This window comes from Camelina sativa, chromosome 7 (genome assembly GCF_030686135.1).
Source record: "Camelina sativa cultivar CO46 ecotype springtype chromosome 7, ASM3068613v1".
Lineage (NCBI taxonomy): Eukaryota > Viridiplantae > Streptophyta > Magnoliopsida > Brassicales > Brassicaceae > Camelina > Camelina sativa.
This window is the reverse complement of record NC_141886.1, coordinates 33,999,404-34,016,033: the sequence shown is the minus strand read 5'-3', so window position 1 is coordinate 34,016,033 and position 16,630 is coordinate 33,999,404. Positions and strand designations below refer to the sequence as shown.

The following is a 16,630-nucleotide window of genomic DNA, read 5'->3' as shown; positions in this document are numbered from 1 at the left end:
TTTTTAGATGAATCCAACTAACACCCTCGTTTATTTCTAGTACATTCTACGTTTCTTATTATTTTTTAATAAATCATTTTGTAATTAAAAAAACATAGAAATAATGTAATTGCCTCAAGAGATCGTAACTTCATTAAATTGTACAACAAACAAGAGAATGGGACAAACTACCCATGCGTGTCCCATTTGTTTTTTTCCATGGTATTTTCGTGTTACATAAATATTTCATATGCGAACGTACACACGTATTTTTTTTTGGTTAAAGGTATTCAATATTATAAATAAATGTGTAATGAACTATTTTCAGATTTAGGCTCATTTACATAAATCCCCTTAGGTTCTAAACCATAAACATCAAACCGAATAAAACCAAAAAATCAAAATTGACTCGAGTTTATTTAAAGCGAACCGGAATCAAACCGGTCACTCTCTAACCCTAATCTTAAACTGAAGAACTCAGTTTGACCCGCGGCCCATGGAATTGCGGATGCTCACCGGACGAGCGACTCTCTCTTTAAAGCTAACTTAATTAGTACAACGTACCCACGTATTACTTTTAACAACTTGATTGAACATAAATATCAACGTACACACGTATTGATGATATTTATGTTCAATCAAGTTGTTAAAAGTAAAACTATTGTTTTTTTTTTACTGAAAAGTTTTGTAAAGTTATCTCTTAGAATGTAACTGGCATTTGACAAGGGTTATAATAGAAACAGATACTTTTTCTTTGTAAATGATTTGTGGACATCCATTAAATCTCATGTATCATTTATGTTTTGACTGCTTTATGCACTTAAAGTTGGTGTATGCACTTATATTATCATGGTATAAAAACGTTGTACCAGGAATATTTTCTAATCATGAGTTATATATACAGTTTGGACATGAAGGTTCCCTTGTCGTCACGCCCAATGCTTACAAGCAAACATTGAGTAGATGTTAAGGGAAATTGATAAGGACCATCATGAATACACAACTTTGTGATGACATCAAATTTAAATAGGCCACTTGTTCAATCATACTTTCTATTCTAAGTATTAATAATAGCTTGTTCCAAAAGATTTAATAATGTATTGTAGCAGCTGAATTTAAAAGACCAGTAGTTATCTCGGATTAAGGTTTGCAAACCGGGTATCAATCTTATTAGTGGTTGTTATCTAAACCGGGTATGCAAATATTCAGAATAATTAAATTGTAACTTGTAAGAGATTTGAATGTATTTTAACTTTTTATCAATCTTACAGAATTATCAGTTTTTGCATGAGAGAAATCTCATATATATTCACCACCGCCGTACATGTGAGAGGAAAAGAAACGACATTTAATGAAAATACACATAATATTAATAATAACGAAAAACACAAAGAATAAAATACACTTTTTGTTACCGTAGTAAATACTTTTTTTTTTTTTTTTTTTTTTTCATTACAGTATTTTGACGTTCTATTGTTTATATCATACGTAATGGGCCTTACTTGTGGGCCTCTTAGCTTACAGAGTTTTTGACTCGGTAAAAAGAAGAGTTAATTATAATCGTTTTGTTCCTAACGTTCCGTTTGATTTGACTTGTGACAGTAACACAGTAGCAAAATATGAACGCTGTAAACGGTAACATTTTCTAACGTTTGAAAATATAATATTTTACTGGGAAATAAGAACGTTATGAAACGGTAACATTGAAAATAAAATATTTTATTGGGAAATATGAACGTTATGACTCTCTCTATAAATACTCCCCTTCTTCGCCCTGAAATCTGAGACCTCCAACTCTTACTTGAATATCTTCTTTACAAATTTCGAATACAATCTGTTTTTAAATCTTTTTAGTTCTGTTCTTACCACTTGAGGAGCTCTCACTCGAATTTCTCCGTCTACACTTCTCATCATCGGAAGAGAAACAAAGAAAAGCATCCACCTTCTCGTACAAGGTAAATACTCTTTGTCTAATTCCTCTAGTTTATTTACCATTAAGTGGTTCTTGACTTCTTGTGTTAGATTGTTTACCTCTTCTTCATCTTGTATGGAGCTGTTTTGTTGAACACCAAATACAAAATGCTCTGTTTTAAAATCCATTTTACATAATATTGTTGCCTTGACTTCAACTATACGTGTGTGTCTAATGAACTTATTTTGTTGGTTATATAAGTGTCTTATTAGTTTTTTTGTTGAACACCAAATACAAAATGCTCTGTTTTAAAATCCATTTTACATAATATTGTTGTCTTGACTTCAACTATATGCGTGTGTCTAATGAACTGATTTTTTTTGGCTATATAAGTGTCTTATTAGTTTTTAATAATTTGATTTATGTTTCTTATAGCTAGATATTATATGTTGTGTCTAAGAAAACATAGAATGAAGTTTTTTTTTTTAACGGAAAACAAAGGAAGAATGGGTTGATTAGTATAGAATGCCTTTTTTTTTTTTTTTTTTTTTTCATGCATGTGTTAAAAATTGACAAACGGAGAAAACGATTGTGATGAAAACTGATTTTCGTTAACTAATTTTTGCAGATGGTTTGAAGGAAACAAAGCCTTTAGGGACCGTGTCCAGCGTAAATCTTCTGCTTTGTGAAGTTGACAAGAGCAACATTCATAGCACTATTTGTATTTTTTTTTTCCTTGAATACATCCGTATGTTGTGTGTGTTTAAATGTGAATGTATAGATACGTATATGATGTGAATGTATAGATGTATAGGATGTGAATATGTTTGTATAGATGTATGTATAGGATGTGAATATGTTTGTATAGATGTATGTATAGGATGTGAATGTATAGATAGATAATGTATAGATAGATGTATGAATAGGATGTGAATGTATAGATAGATGTATGTATAGGATGTGTAGATGTAGGCTGCGCGTGTATGAGCGTAGAGAGAGAAGGACACACGAGTGTAGAGGGAAAGGTTGCAGCGTAGAGAGAGGGTCACACGAGTGTAGTAAGAGTATGAATAGTTGCAGCGCATGGCGCGACATTTTATTTCGCATAAGATACCGTTTGCTTACCAAGCCGTAAATTCAAAATATTTCTATAAAAAATCTAGAAACAAACTTTTAAGCAAATACCAAACCCAAAACAAACTTAGTCAAAATGAAAATACCTAATATCTAACCGAAAATAAACTTTTAAGCAATATGGCAAGCCTAACAAACCTTAGTTCAACTGTAGTAAGAGTATGAATAGTTGCAACGGTTGGCGCGGCGGATTAGTTTGCATAAGAGACTGTTTGCCGTAAAATCAAAATATTTCTATAAAAAATCTAGAAACAAACTTTTAAGCAAATGCCAAACCCAAAACAAACTTAGTCTAAATGAAAATGCCTAATATCTAACCGAAAATAAACTTTTAAGCAATATGGCAAGCCCAAAACAAACCTTAGTTCAGCTGTAATTTCAAATCTCCTCCTGTCGGGGTACAAGGAAAATGAATGAAAATTGGCAAACAAACAAAAAAGGCTTAGTCAAAATGCAAGTAAAAAATAAGACCACCAAAGCAAATACGGATATCTCAAAGCAAATATGGATATCTCAATTGCTATCAAAATAAATACTCCTCTGTTTCATAATAATAACTGTCATTTTGACAATTTACACACAAATTAAAAAAACATATTAAAATATCTTTTATACTTTTAAAATTGATATTGACTCTTGATATTTTTCAATGAATATGAGGTTAAAGTTAAAAATTTATGTTTATACATTCAAAATCTAAAATGACATTTATTTTGAAACAAAGCTAAAATTACACGCTTTGTGACAAAGAGAGTATTTAAAAAGACTCAGGGAAAGTAAAACAAAAAAAATAGCAACTGAAGTAAAGAAATATACTAGAAATAGTTTTTTCTTGAAAAAGTGCCTATCTGATATCATTTCATTTTTTGTATCCATAAAATAATTCATATTACTAAAAGAAAATTTAAACCACATAAGAAAAACATTAATAATCCATTTTTAAAGTCGAGAGAGCATTTTAAAAAGTATTTTTGTAACTTATATTTCTACAAACTCCTTTTATATTTTACATATTTCCTATTAAATAATTAACGCTTATAAAGATTGAATGAACTTATAAGATTTATAAAATTTGTATTAAATGAACTTTGCATTTTGTCAAGTCAGTAAAGATTAATTATTAGAAACAATCTCGTTCTTCCATGACACAAGAATGAAATTCCTCAAAATTATAATCATCTCACAAAAATTCCCAACGAGTTTTAGATTATATCATTTGACTAAACCCTTTTGCCAGTAAGAGTCTTCCCATTTCTCCACTTGCCGGATGAGATTCAATTTCTTCCTATGGAACTTCTCGAGACCATTGGGACTAAAAGGAGGAGGAAGTGAACATGGACCTGAAACGTGAGGCCTACTAACTAAAGAACCCATCATGAACCTCTTATTAACCCCATTAACATCTCCAGAAGGGCACACCATTGCTTCTGTGCATAGCTCAACACTATTCTTGGGAACTTGAGGCTTGTACTTAAGAAGCTTAGAGTATTCATTCAACAGATGGAACATGTAATCATAAACATTTTCTATTGATAAATCTCTTTTCATGAACTCACTCGCTTCTCTTCCTATCTCTTGTGCCTGCGGACATATATAAATCTAAAAATGAAATCGTAGGCACAATTATATATGTAGAAAGATATAATAAAAAGATGGAAATTAATGGGTACCTTTTGAGTGTGATTATTAAGCCAATCAACAGCAAATTTGATGGATCTACATTTATCTTTATCCCTAATGGGCCAATAGTGTTGGAGAGGTTGAAGAGTTCTTGAGAAAAAATCATAGTAATAAGGTTTCACCATCAATGTGACTGAGTCACATGCTAATATGTATTTCTCACTCACTGACCAAGCATACCCTTCAATATATATCTTGTACCTGCGCAACGTATATACACTCCAATCATTAAATTTTTAGTTTTACGTTAAAAACTCAAATTCAGAAATTGGTACTATTGAGACAAAAAAAAAAAGAAGGAAATATAGACAATTAAAGGTACTGACCTGTAAGTGCATTGATTTGCTACGTTTGAATTCTCAAATCCTCTTTGTCCTTCTGATATCCAATCCTATATATGCATGCATGTACAACATCAAATACTTATTTATATTTTTATATTGCATGGAAATATATATAACTAAATAAAAATAAAGGGTTCCCTGAATGAAAATTCTAGACTAGAAGCATACCTGGATGAAAATTCTAGCATTCCAATCATGTAGTGAGGATAAATTGCAAGTGAGAAGATCTTCTCTTGAAGGAGATGCAACAAAAGGGTTCCCTTTCCAATATGCATAAGCCTCTCTCTCCATAAACTTCTTCTTCTTCTTTCCTTCCTCCATATCTTTCAACACTTTGCTCCATTCCTTTATGTTTATCTCCTGCCTTTACCCACCAAAATTAATCCATTTTTTTAATAGAAAACATGTATATATCTAATATGAAGTTAACTACTAACGTGGTTTTGGGACTACACTTCATGTTTTGCTGGAAAGATTCAATGATGAAAAAGAAATGAAAGTTACTTTAGTGAAACACTTATTAGTTAAAGCATAATAAGTGATTAATAAACTACGTACAACCACATATTTAAATTGTAGTGGCACTGAGTGCAGCATAATAAATTACTTTTTCGACCCTTTAAATTACTATAATTAATCACTCAACTAAACTATAACTCTATAAGTACAATATTAACACAAACTGAATCTGTAAGTAATAATCACGAAAGAATCTATATGTGGAAATTGGACCCCTATTAACTTTTCTCCGGCATGTGATCAAGTGGGGACAAGTGTACCTTACCAACCATACACGTTAGCTTCAGACAAAAAAGAAAAGAAACCAAGAGAATACTATTATCTGGTACATACCATCCCCAGAATGACCAATCGGGAAAGACAATATCCACCGTCCATCTATCACCGCAATACCTAAACAACGGAGGTGGCGAATCTTTAGCCGTACGATTGAATCTATTATAACCGTCCGATTTGATGACCGGTCGATCATCGCAGTCAAACATGAGGTCAACGTCAGGTAACTTCCCTGGATACTTTCTCAGCAGCTGAAGAATCCCCCACAGTGTGAACGCGTCTCTCGTCTGTATAGACTTCTCGTAGTTTTCCACGAGCACCCTGCCGTTTACGATAACTAATCTGAAATGCGCTGTCGTTTTGCCTCTTTCCACCATTTCTCTTGTGATCCCTGTTTCTCTCCATGGCTTAAGATCCTCGTGGATCCACTTGAAATAATCAGGACAGGGCCGGTTCGCTTCGGTTTGGTTTTGCTTATAACCGGGTTGAGTGGTTTTTGAGCAAGAACCGGACCGATTTTGATTCAAGAAACTTGTGCAGTTTAACAAGATTCCGGTTTTCTCCGGTGGTTTCTTCTCCGGTCGATTATATGGTTTTGTCTATAGTAAACAAAAACTTGTAATTTTTTTTTTCGTTGAACATATAGTAGGCATATAAAATTATGTAATGAAAAAAAAGAAAAATTAAAATACCTTGTTAAGCCATAGAGGTGGTGTTCTTGAACAAGAACCGGACCGGTTTTGATTCAAGAAACTTGTGCAATTTACCAATACTTCGGTTTTCTGCGGTGGTTCTAGCTCCGGTGCCGGTTTTGTTGTTACCAATGTTGGTCGATCAAATTCTTTCGTCGTCTGTGACTGTGATATACAAACAATAATTTTTTTTTTATAAAGGTATGAATTATAGTTATCATGATTATGTAATTTATGCTAGCGACTAATATACCTTGTTAAGCCATAGAGAGGAAGTCACGGCAATACCGGCGGCTATAAGGAAGATGAGAAGCGTTAAAGTGGCCACGTGAAGTTTACCGATCACCGGACGGTAAGATTTAAAGTGAGTGATTTGAGAAGTGAGAGCTCTAGGTTTAGAGAACAGAGAGGTCATTTTTATGATTTTTTTTCTTTGTTGGAGGAGGATATTAAGGGACTCTTTTTGTCTTCTTTAATTGTTTGATAATCTCTCTCTCTCTCTTCCAATTTCTCTCCAACATTTTATTTGTTTATTTTTAACTTTTCCTCCAATCTCTCTTCAATTTCTAAATTTAGTTTTATTTCTAGCTTCAGTTGTCTTGTGGGTTTGAAGAAATGATGAGGACACGCACGACTGATATTGATGATAGTAGACTTTGTTTTTACTATTGGAATTTGAAAATTTCAACTTGTAAACTTTAATTACTCGATCGTGTAAATTACGTTATGATAGTAGTAACTACTAATTAACACTACTTTTAAGCCTGATCTTAGCTAGGTGGTTGCAAGTGTTTTGTGTATAGTAGTTTTCTATTATTACACAGTTATCTATAAAAAGTTTCGAATAATTCTCTAGTGATAGATAATTGTTATTGTTGACCTGACCATAATCGAGCATCTATGATTCTATGTTATCTAAAAAAAATTCTTTAATTACATATATACTATACGAGATTATTGACTAGACGTACTATCATTTTAACTGCTACAGATGATGTAAAAATAATTTCAAACTAAAATATTAAATCTTAAGTGGTTACATAACGTATATACGCCAAAAATTTCTGATATTTCGTAAATCAATTTTTTAGGGGTAAAGATATTTTAGAGTTCCATTATACCTCTCTACTCAAGGATCTGGTCATCGTAAATACAAAACCACGTATAAATGTATAATTCGTAAGTGCCAATATGTAAAGATTCAAGTAGTCTTTAGTGTATATGTATCACCGACAAAGATCTTGAAAAGTCAATATCTTAACCTCTTGTTCAAAGTTATTTACTTATTTACGATCAAGATGGGTATTGTGTAAGAAATTAAGAAAAATGTTAGAAATTATCACAGTTACGTTACATCTAAATATATATATATATATATATATATATATATATATATAACATAAATAATAAATATAGTAAGGATATGTAGTATGGGTGCTTGTTATAAGTTTTCACCGTTGTTTCTTTACGGTTTTTGAACAAATTAACTCCTTAAGGTTATTGTGTGAATGTAACTGTTTTTAGTTCTAACGTTCCGACAAGAGTCCCGAGATTTCTCCAAGTAACTAAGTAAATAAAGACATAAATATAAGCATATCATGTTTTTGTCTTTTGTGTTCTTCGCCCAATCAATGCTTTTAAATCCAAACTTTGGAGATACATCTGACTTATCTTTGGGTTACTCGAAAGTACGATATCCGTTAAGCTAGAAAGCTCATAAATTATAATGAATCTCTTAACAAAAGGCCCATTATCATTTCAAAGCAGCAGAGCGTTGAGTTTATGGGAAACTTGAGGCTCTCGTAAGAAGAAGCTTACAAATGTTCGTTCAACACATTCTCGGTTGTATATATGATAATACGATATGAAGTATGAACCAAGACCAAGTCATGGGATTTAATTTTAAACAAGTTTTAAAATTCAAATTTCGAACTTCCGGAAGGCCTTTTTGGTGGTCATCCATAGGCAAAATGGTTTCAAAATGACTTATGGATCATCATTTGGGATTTATCGGATAATCTCAAGGGTGGTTAAGGGTTCATGGTCGGATTTTATTCTCAAAAGTTATATGATCCAAATAGGCATATCACTTCATTTGGATCACCAAATATAAAAATTTATAAGATGAGGCTCTCTGGTACATTAATGCAATCTAAATTAGTAAATTAAACAGCCGAAGGAACAGTAGTTATTCATTATCAACCACAAGAAATGGTACGATGTAACAATTCTAAAATTATACAATTGTTACACACTTACACTCAGTCACTCACGACAAACAAAATATAATTTTCTAATCGTTAGCTCGCTTTACATTTTATGGACAAAAGTTTGATAGAACTATTTTACATCATTATTTATGAATGATGGAGTCGGGAGAGACAAAACATGCCTAAACTTAGGGTCTCAGTTTTATTATATAAGGGGTTAAATGTTTCAATTTGCAATGATGTTAAAACATTAGGGTCCCAAACTGAATAAGTGTAAATATGTGTGACCTATTTTTTTCTAATACTTTACTCTCTAGTAAATTATACGGTCGCGCATGATCCTATTTATTTTATTTTCTTCGTATAAATGTTTGTATATAATATATATACGATGAGAAAAGGTTACACCGAATAATATGAGTGCGTCTTTTTTTCTTTTCTTTTTTTTCTTTAACCGTATGTGGTATAAAAGAAATAGATAATCTACGTATTACACTACAGTATTATCAAAAACTGGTGGTCCTAAAACTTCTAAAAGGGTTTGTGGCCTGAAATGAAACGTGTGACCCACTAATTACAAAATGATAAACAATCTTTAATTTCAAATATTTCAAGGATAACTCAGTTTATTTAAATGTGTACGTACTTGACTTCGTGAGTCATTCTAAAGATTAATTATCGATTAGAAATTAATCAATTATGTTTGTGGGCTGAATCGATTCCATTAATAAACATAAAAAATGTGATCTTCGTTTTTTTGGTGCCAATGCCATCATAGTCATGCTCGTCGCATCACCTTAATTAACAACTTCATTTTTTGTTTTTTCTGTTTCTATTGCTTGTAGTAACCAACCATTCCTAGATTCAGATTGTATTCATTTATAGGAAATTTGGAAATTGAGCGTCTATATAGGTTCAGTAGACCGAGTATTTATATTATTACATACTTTACAAAGTCGATGAAGGACACGTGCTCTAAATCTTTTTTTCTCTTTCTTTTGCTCTAAATCTTTTAGGCATGGCCAGGATCTCAAATTTATCCTTGTTTAGTTGTTTTCGGGAACTTGTCGTTTGTCCACCGGCTTAGATTCCCTCGTTTGGATTTTAGATTTTGAGAATATCTATATTTTCTACTAATTTATGTATTTTTTAATGTAAACTTTCAAGAAATATCAAAAACATCATATGACAAAAAAAAAAAATTCAAATATATCTTTAATGAGATAGTAGATACTGTCAGAAAAAAAGCTAAATGGTTTTAGATCAAATTTTCAAGTTCGAAGACTCCAACTCTTTAAACTCAAGCTCGTTAACAAGTCACGTGCTCGTCAAGTGAGTGGCTCTAAAGAAAAAGAAAAAAAGAAAGAAAGTGAGTGGCTCTTTTTCAGTTGCAACAAAGCAAAGGCAACGATCGTGGGATCCGTAGCAAATGTGTTGTTAATATGCAACTTTGATCATCTTTGTAACTTTGGAAACGCATATTTGTGACTAAGTCAACACTACACTTTCAATCTTGTTTCGCAGTTGCTGCTAGGTAGAATAATATTGTGTTGTGTGATGTGTGAAACTCAATAAATTTATCCATTCAAACCTTCATCAAGCTCCATATGGGAAACAACATATTTCTTAGAAATTTCGCAACAATTTGTTAGGAATATTTTTGTTATATAACTATTCACCTTATAAATGATATGAAAACAATATTAGGATCGTTTGGTAAAACAAAATTGAGAAACAAAAAGAAATACCAATCGCATACTACAGTTTTTTTTTTAATGTACGGAATACAATAAAAAATGTTTTTGGTATAGAGCAATAAGATAATAATACGTTTAATGTGAGGCTGAAGCATGACAAATACGGTACATATCAACTTAATATTAATAATCTTTGTGCGATTGTCTTTAGGTTTGGTTAATGTTCGTCGCGAGTTTATATGTTAGTTTTTGGATCTTTGGGTTTTGTAATAGGTTTATGTTTAATGGAAATTTTTTTTGTTCTTAAAAAAGATTAATAATCTTTATGCTCATCACTGAAATTTCTAAAAATAAAATTTATTTAATACTAATGAAAAACAGTTTGGTCGATAATAAAAATATAAATAGTCCTAAATTATTAAATTAATTTAAGTTTTGTATAAAAAAAATTACAAAATTAGAAAACCCCCAAAATAACATCTTATAAGAAGTGTTTGCAGTATTTTATGACTGGATTAGAAAAGAAAAATTTATTCCTGCTTTTAGTTCTTTAGAAAGACGAATAATAGCAAAAGAAGAAGCATCTCTTCTTGAAATGAGAAAAAAACACAATTTATAGAGGAACTTGAATAAATTAAGGACCTCCGGCAGATAAGTCCACTATCAACATATAATATGTGAAATGCGGTGTTTGTATTTTGTAAATATATCTTTATCTTATTTTATGTTTATACTTTTTTTTCTCTGGAATGAGAATGACATCACGATTAAGCATTGTAGTATATACAAATAATAATATTCTTAAACACATCAAAACTTAAAGCCCAAAAAAGAAGAAAAAACACAGCAAAACTGAAAACGAGTGTGCTAACGCCCAATTAACGGTAGGAACGTTCTGAGAATAATAATATATTTTGTAAGAAAAGATAGGGAGTTTTGATTTTGTTTTATTAAAACACTAACGGAATTTTTATTTCTATAAGACATTTGTCGGCTATATGAGAATTTACACCTAATTCCTAATTTTACACGGTTAAAGTTAGTGCTACCATGTTTTTATTTCAAAAGCTAAAGTTAGTGCCAATTTTTATTTCATTTTGTAAGGTAAATAAGTGTACACCTTATTATATACTTTGACATACACATGCATGTGAAAATTAAAGTAATAAATATTTTTTTTTGGTTTGTAAAACATTTAATATCCGCTCCTATTTTTTTTTTTCCATAACAACCATTACCATTATATGAATGATAAAAACACCTCAATGAAAATAGAATTACATTTAGACCTTTTTTTTTTTTGCAACGAAATTACATTTAGACTTATATTACTTTATATCTAACAAAGTCATATGTAGTATAAACAATCATGATGTCAAACATTAAATTAGTCACCATACATGAATCTGGTATTAATTTAGGAGGAAATGAGAAAAATTCAAAGTGATCCAAGTTACTTTTTTATTGGGAGAGATAAGAAAAAAAGAAGGCTGATTATATAAATACTAGTCATTGAGGTGTACAAGACTTCTTCAACTTCATCTTCAGTTTCCATATCATTATTGTTGTTGAAATATATATTACCATTTCTCTTCTCTCTGTCATCTTTGTCTCTCTCTCTCTCTCTCTGTCTCTCTACCAATACCATGGCTAGGGTTTTTCCTCAAGCAGCCATCTCTTCACCGTACATGAGTACGGAGAGAGAGACTTTCACGGTTTGGATGAAATCTCTGGTTTACCAAAATAACGGTTTAACTGTTTACAATTCCAGCGGAGAGATTATGTACCGGGTCGAAACCTACGACAAATCTAGCAATGAAGTCCACATCATGGATCTCCATGGCAACATTCTCTTTACTATCCGCAAAAAGGTATAATCTATCCCGAATTCAATTCGATTCCATTCAATTCTTTTTCTTAATTTTGCTTGGTTAATCCCGGTTTAAGCTCCAAAACTACTCGATGTTTGTAGTTTGAAAATTTAGTTGACCATCCAAAAAAGAATGAATCATTTCGAATTCTTTTTTTTTTTTTTTTTTGGAACAAGTAAACTATATAAAAAAAAAGAGTTAGTTGAAGTATATCTAGCTCAAAATATACATACATTTCCAAAAATATAAACGGGGTAAGTAAGTAACCTTAACTCAACTACGAATATGAATAAATCCATATGTTTTAAAATATATTTGCAGAAATTATGGCTGTTTGGGAGTTGGTACGTGTATAGAGAATGTGAAAGCTATACAAGCACTGAGGAAGTGAAACCTTCTGCCAGAATCAAAAGGTCTTCGATAAGAGATGGAGATTGGGAAGTACGAGATGAGACCAATGAAGTCTTTTGGATTTTAAGATTCGACCCCAAATTTGCTTTTCAGATCATAGACATCAACGGAGATATCATTGCACAAGTAAAATTTATAAAAATTTTGAACCAAAAGTTGAATTTGAAAGAGTTTATAATAGTTAAGCACGACTTAACCATACAGTTTATATGTCTTTGTAGGTAAAGCCAAAGCAATCATCAAATGGGATTACATTGGGAGAAGATGTGTTAACTTTGGAAGTGAAACCACGTGTCGATTACTCACTCGTTGTCGCACTTGTCACTGTATATGGATCAATCAAAGGAGTAGTCTAATAACTTTTTGTTTGATTTTTTATAGAAAAAAAAAATAGTAAATTTTTCCAACCTTGTTTGTGTTGTGGGAGATGTAAATATTGTTCTCTTTGCGAGCCTTGATTTTTTAAGCGTCATCCAATTTTTTTTTTTTCTTTTTCTTTCCTAAATAAGCACTTATGCAGTACAGAGAAAGAACAACATACAATACTAGTTAGAAACTTAGAACTAACTCAAGTATGACCGTACAAGTTAGCTAAACAAAGTTAGTTATTAGTTCTGCTTCCACTAGACCATTAAATCCGAAAACAGACAAGAGTATTATGAAGGAGCTTCATAATAATCAATCAAACCTATAACATCAGTTGAAGTCTGAAATCTTCATGATAGGAGCTTCTCAGTTTTTAAAGACTATTCTTGTCTCAACAAGAGAAAAGAAGTGTTTGCATCAACTCTCGTCTGTAACCTAGCAGGAACATAGCAAACAGAATCATTTTATAATAAACAGACATTACAACAACTTCTCAATAAACTAGAAGCAAACACGTCAATTCACCTCACTGCTTGTCTCTGGAGGATGATGAAACTGTTTTAGGAAAGCATATCGAGGAAGCTTTTGTCTAATCTCCCATCATGTAACATATTAGTGACCAAGCCAAAGGTTGAAGCATCTCCAACAAACCCGCAACTCCTCATTTCTTTGATAAGTTCTGCTGATGCGGTTTTGTCACCATCTCTAAGGTGCCCCCTAATCAGCGTATTATAGGTACCACAATTTGGGAGAATCCCATCTTCTTTCATTTTTCTGAACAAGGCATCTGCTTCTTGCATTAAGTATTTCCTACATAATCCTGAGATCATTGTTGTGTAGGTTACAACATTGGGCTTCAATCCTTTAAGACCGAGGTTACAAAATAAATCCCACGCTTCTCCCACCCTACCAGCCTTGCACATCCCATCAATCATAGTAGTATATGTAATGATATTAAGTTACATTTCACTCTTTTGCATGTCCTTGAATATGACCAATGCTGTCTCTAGCTTCCCATTGTTACAAAGCCCATCTAATAAGATGGTGTACGTCATAAGACTGGCAGGCACACGATCAAAAACCATCTGTTTGAATACCATTTGGGCAGAATCACAGTCGCCAGCCTGAAAAAAACCTTGGATAAGAATGGTGTAAGTGACTGTGTTGCCAACCAATCCCCTTTGAGACATCTCGTGGAAGAGTTGCATACCCTCTTCTACTCTCTTAGATTTACAAAATCCCTTTATAAGAGTAGTATATGTCACTACGTCTGGTAGACAATCTTTGCTAACCATGAACTCAAACATATGCTTAGCCTCATCTAGGCGATCATGCATGCAAAACCCATTGATCAGTGAATTGTAAGTGAAAATATCAGGATCTAGAGACCTTTTGATCATCTCCTCATACAATTTCTCGGCCTCTAAAAGCTTCCCCTCTTTCACAAACGCATCGATCAATGCATTGAAAGAAACTACATTGGGAGAAATTTTCCTCTCAATCATATCACGGAGTAAACGAGAGGCATCAGTCCATCTTCCGTAATTACAAAGGCAACTTATGAGGGAGCTGTACGTAAAAACATCTGGTTTGATTCCTTAGGTCTCCATTTCATTGAATAAGTCAATAGCATCATCCATTTGTCTGTGCTTGCAAATTCCATCAATGACTGTGTTGTAGATTACAACACCAGCCTCTATTTTTCCTTTCTCCATCTTCTTGAGCAAATTTAAAGCCAAATCAATATCACCTCTCTTACATAGTCCATTGACTACCACACCGTATGTCACTAGGTCCGGTTGACAGCCTTTCTCAGCCATCCGGTCAACTAAAGCCACAGCTTTGGAGGCTTCGTTGTGGAGAAAAAGTCCATGGATAAGAGTTGTAAATGTAACGGTATTAGGTTGATATCCCATTCCCCCCATCTGATCAACCAAAGCAACGACATCTGAAATCCTCTTACTGTGACAGAAACCATTGACAAGAGAAGAAAGCGTGACAACATCGGGCTCATAGCCGACTTTCATCATCTTCCCAAGAAGAGCTAAAGCAAGAGAGAGCTGAGACCGCCGACAAAAACAGTTAATCAAAATGCTGTAACTGTAGAGACTATGTGAAATTCCCAAATTCTGCATCTGCTCACCAAGAGAGATAGCAACATCAAACCTCTTCATCTTAGCAATAGCACTCAACAGTTTACTGAATTCAATGATTGAAGGGCGTGGACGAGACTGTACCATGACACTGAACAACTCAACAGCATCATCTAACTTAATATCACTCAGCCTATTTCTACTCAATATCTCTCTGTAATCATAACTATGACAAGAAAAATCTCTTCGTCCGGAGAAAAGATCAAAGGAAGAAGGAGCGGTTCTAGGATCACCTTTCCCCTGAAGATTCCGACGAACAAATCTCTTCGCCGTCGATGCAGTCGCCAACAATCTCTTCATCTTCAGCTGATTTTGGGTTTCTTCTTCTCTTACCAAAAAGAAAACACACTACTGACTACTCACGAGGAGAGTGTGACTGATTTTTTCTTGTTTACCGCCGTTGGATCAATTTTGGTATTTTACGGTCATGACTTCACTTAACATTTCCAATTTTAACAACTCACCGGTTTGGTTTTATCATGTGATTTTTTTTTGTTTTGTCCTAATTTTTGTTTTTGACCAAACTTTTTTCCTAATTTGAAAGGCTAGCAAATATGAAAAAAGGGTTCAGTAAATTAGTGACTTTTTTCGGGTGTAAATTTCACAGTAAAAAGCCCTAAAAAAAAAGAAGAGTTTGTGTTTATTGGAAGAGAAGAGATAACCCAAAAGTATAATTATTCCCGGTTCAGATTGAATATTGGTCTGCTATTAATTCTTACCAAAAAAAAGGTTGAAACCGGTTCAAGTATTATGTTAAAACTTAAAAATGAAAGACAACCCTTCTTAAATAATAAATGGTTTATTATATAAGAATATAAGATGAAGAAGAAAAAATAGTTTTGTCAAATTTCAGTCTTCTTAAGGTTTAAGATATTACTCCTGTTTCTATAATCTAAATCAATTGATGACCAGAACATACATACGCAGTAAAGAAAAAGAACATATAATTAATTCTGTTTCTTAAACAAAATTAGTAATTAATTCTGTTTCCACTACACGTTCAAATCCGAAACCAGACAAGAGTGTTTCAAATCACAAAATACTTTTTGCATTATTACGAAAGAGAATTAGAGATATAACATTCAATCAACCTAGTTAAGAAAAAGAAAACCATGAAACGATTTGAACTTACATTTAACAAACATCAATTGAAGTCTTAAATCTTCATGGTAGGAACGAGCTTCTCAGACTTTGAAGACTGTTCTTGTCTCAACAAGTGTGTTTGCATCAACTCTTGTCCGTAACCTAGCAAGAAAAGAACAAATATAATCCAGCCATATTTTATAATGATCGGACATTATTACAACAACAACTTGTGAATATAATAGAAGCAAAAACGTCAATTCACCTCACTTCTTATCTCTCCAGGATGATGAAACTTATCTC

General features: G+C 32.5%; 2 protein-coding genes, 1 long non-coding RNA gene and 1 pseudogene across 3 annotated transcripts; 2 read left to right on the top strand and 2 right to left on the bottom strand.

Annotated features, from left to right (window-relative positions):
* The first annotated feature begins 1,761 nt into the window (after positions 1–1,761).
* Positions 1,762–3,015, top strand: LOC147941999 (uncharacterized). Its single transcript, XR_015562808.1, has 2 exons — positions 1,762–1,934; positions 2,520–3,015. It is a non-coding gene; the product is annotated as an uncharacterized LOC147941999 (long non-coding RNA).
* Positions 3,016–4,118: 1,103 nt separating this feature from the next.
* LOC104703964 (uncharacterized) lies at positions 4,119–7,171 on the bottom strand. Its single transcript, XM_010420056.3, has 7 exons — positions 6,790–7,171; positions 6,537–6,701; positions 5,902–6,443; positions 5,218–5,413; positions 5,032–5,096; positions 4,696–4,906; positions 4,119–4,606 (listed from the first exon to the last, which is right to left on the bottom strand). Exons 1-7 carry the CDS (start codon positions 6,949–6,951, stop codon positions 4,238–4,240), a joined length of 1,710 nt encoding a protein of 569 aa, XP_010418358.1. The 5' UTR covers positions 6,952–7,171; the 3' UTR covers positions 4,119–4,237.
* Positions 7,172–11,974: 4,803 nt separating this feature from the next.
* On the top strand, positions 11,975–13,230 carry LOC104703963 (protein LURP-one-related 4-like). Its single transcript, XM_010420055.2, has 3 exons — positions 11,975–12,314; positions 12,636–12,851; positions 12,947–13,230. The coding sequence occupies exons 1-3, from the start codon at positions 12,090–12,092 to the stop codon at positions 13,079–13,081; spliced, it is 576 nt and encodes a 191-aa protein (XP_010418357.1). The 5' UTR covers positions 11,975–12,089; the 3' UTR covers positions 13,082–13,230.
* A 421-nt stretch (positions 13,231–13,651) lies between these two features.
* LOC104703961 (uncharacterized) lies at positions 13,652–15,544 on the bottom strand (annotated as a pseudogene).
* Between the last annotated feature and the right edge of the window lie 1,086 nt (positions 15,545–16,630).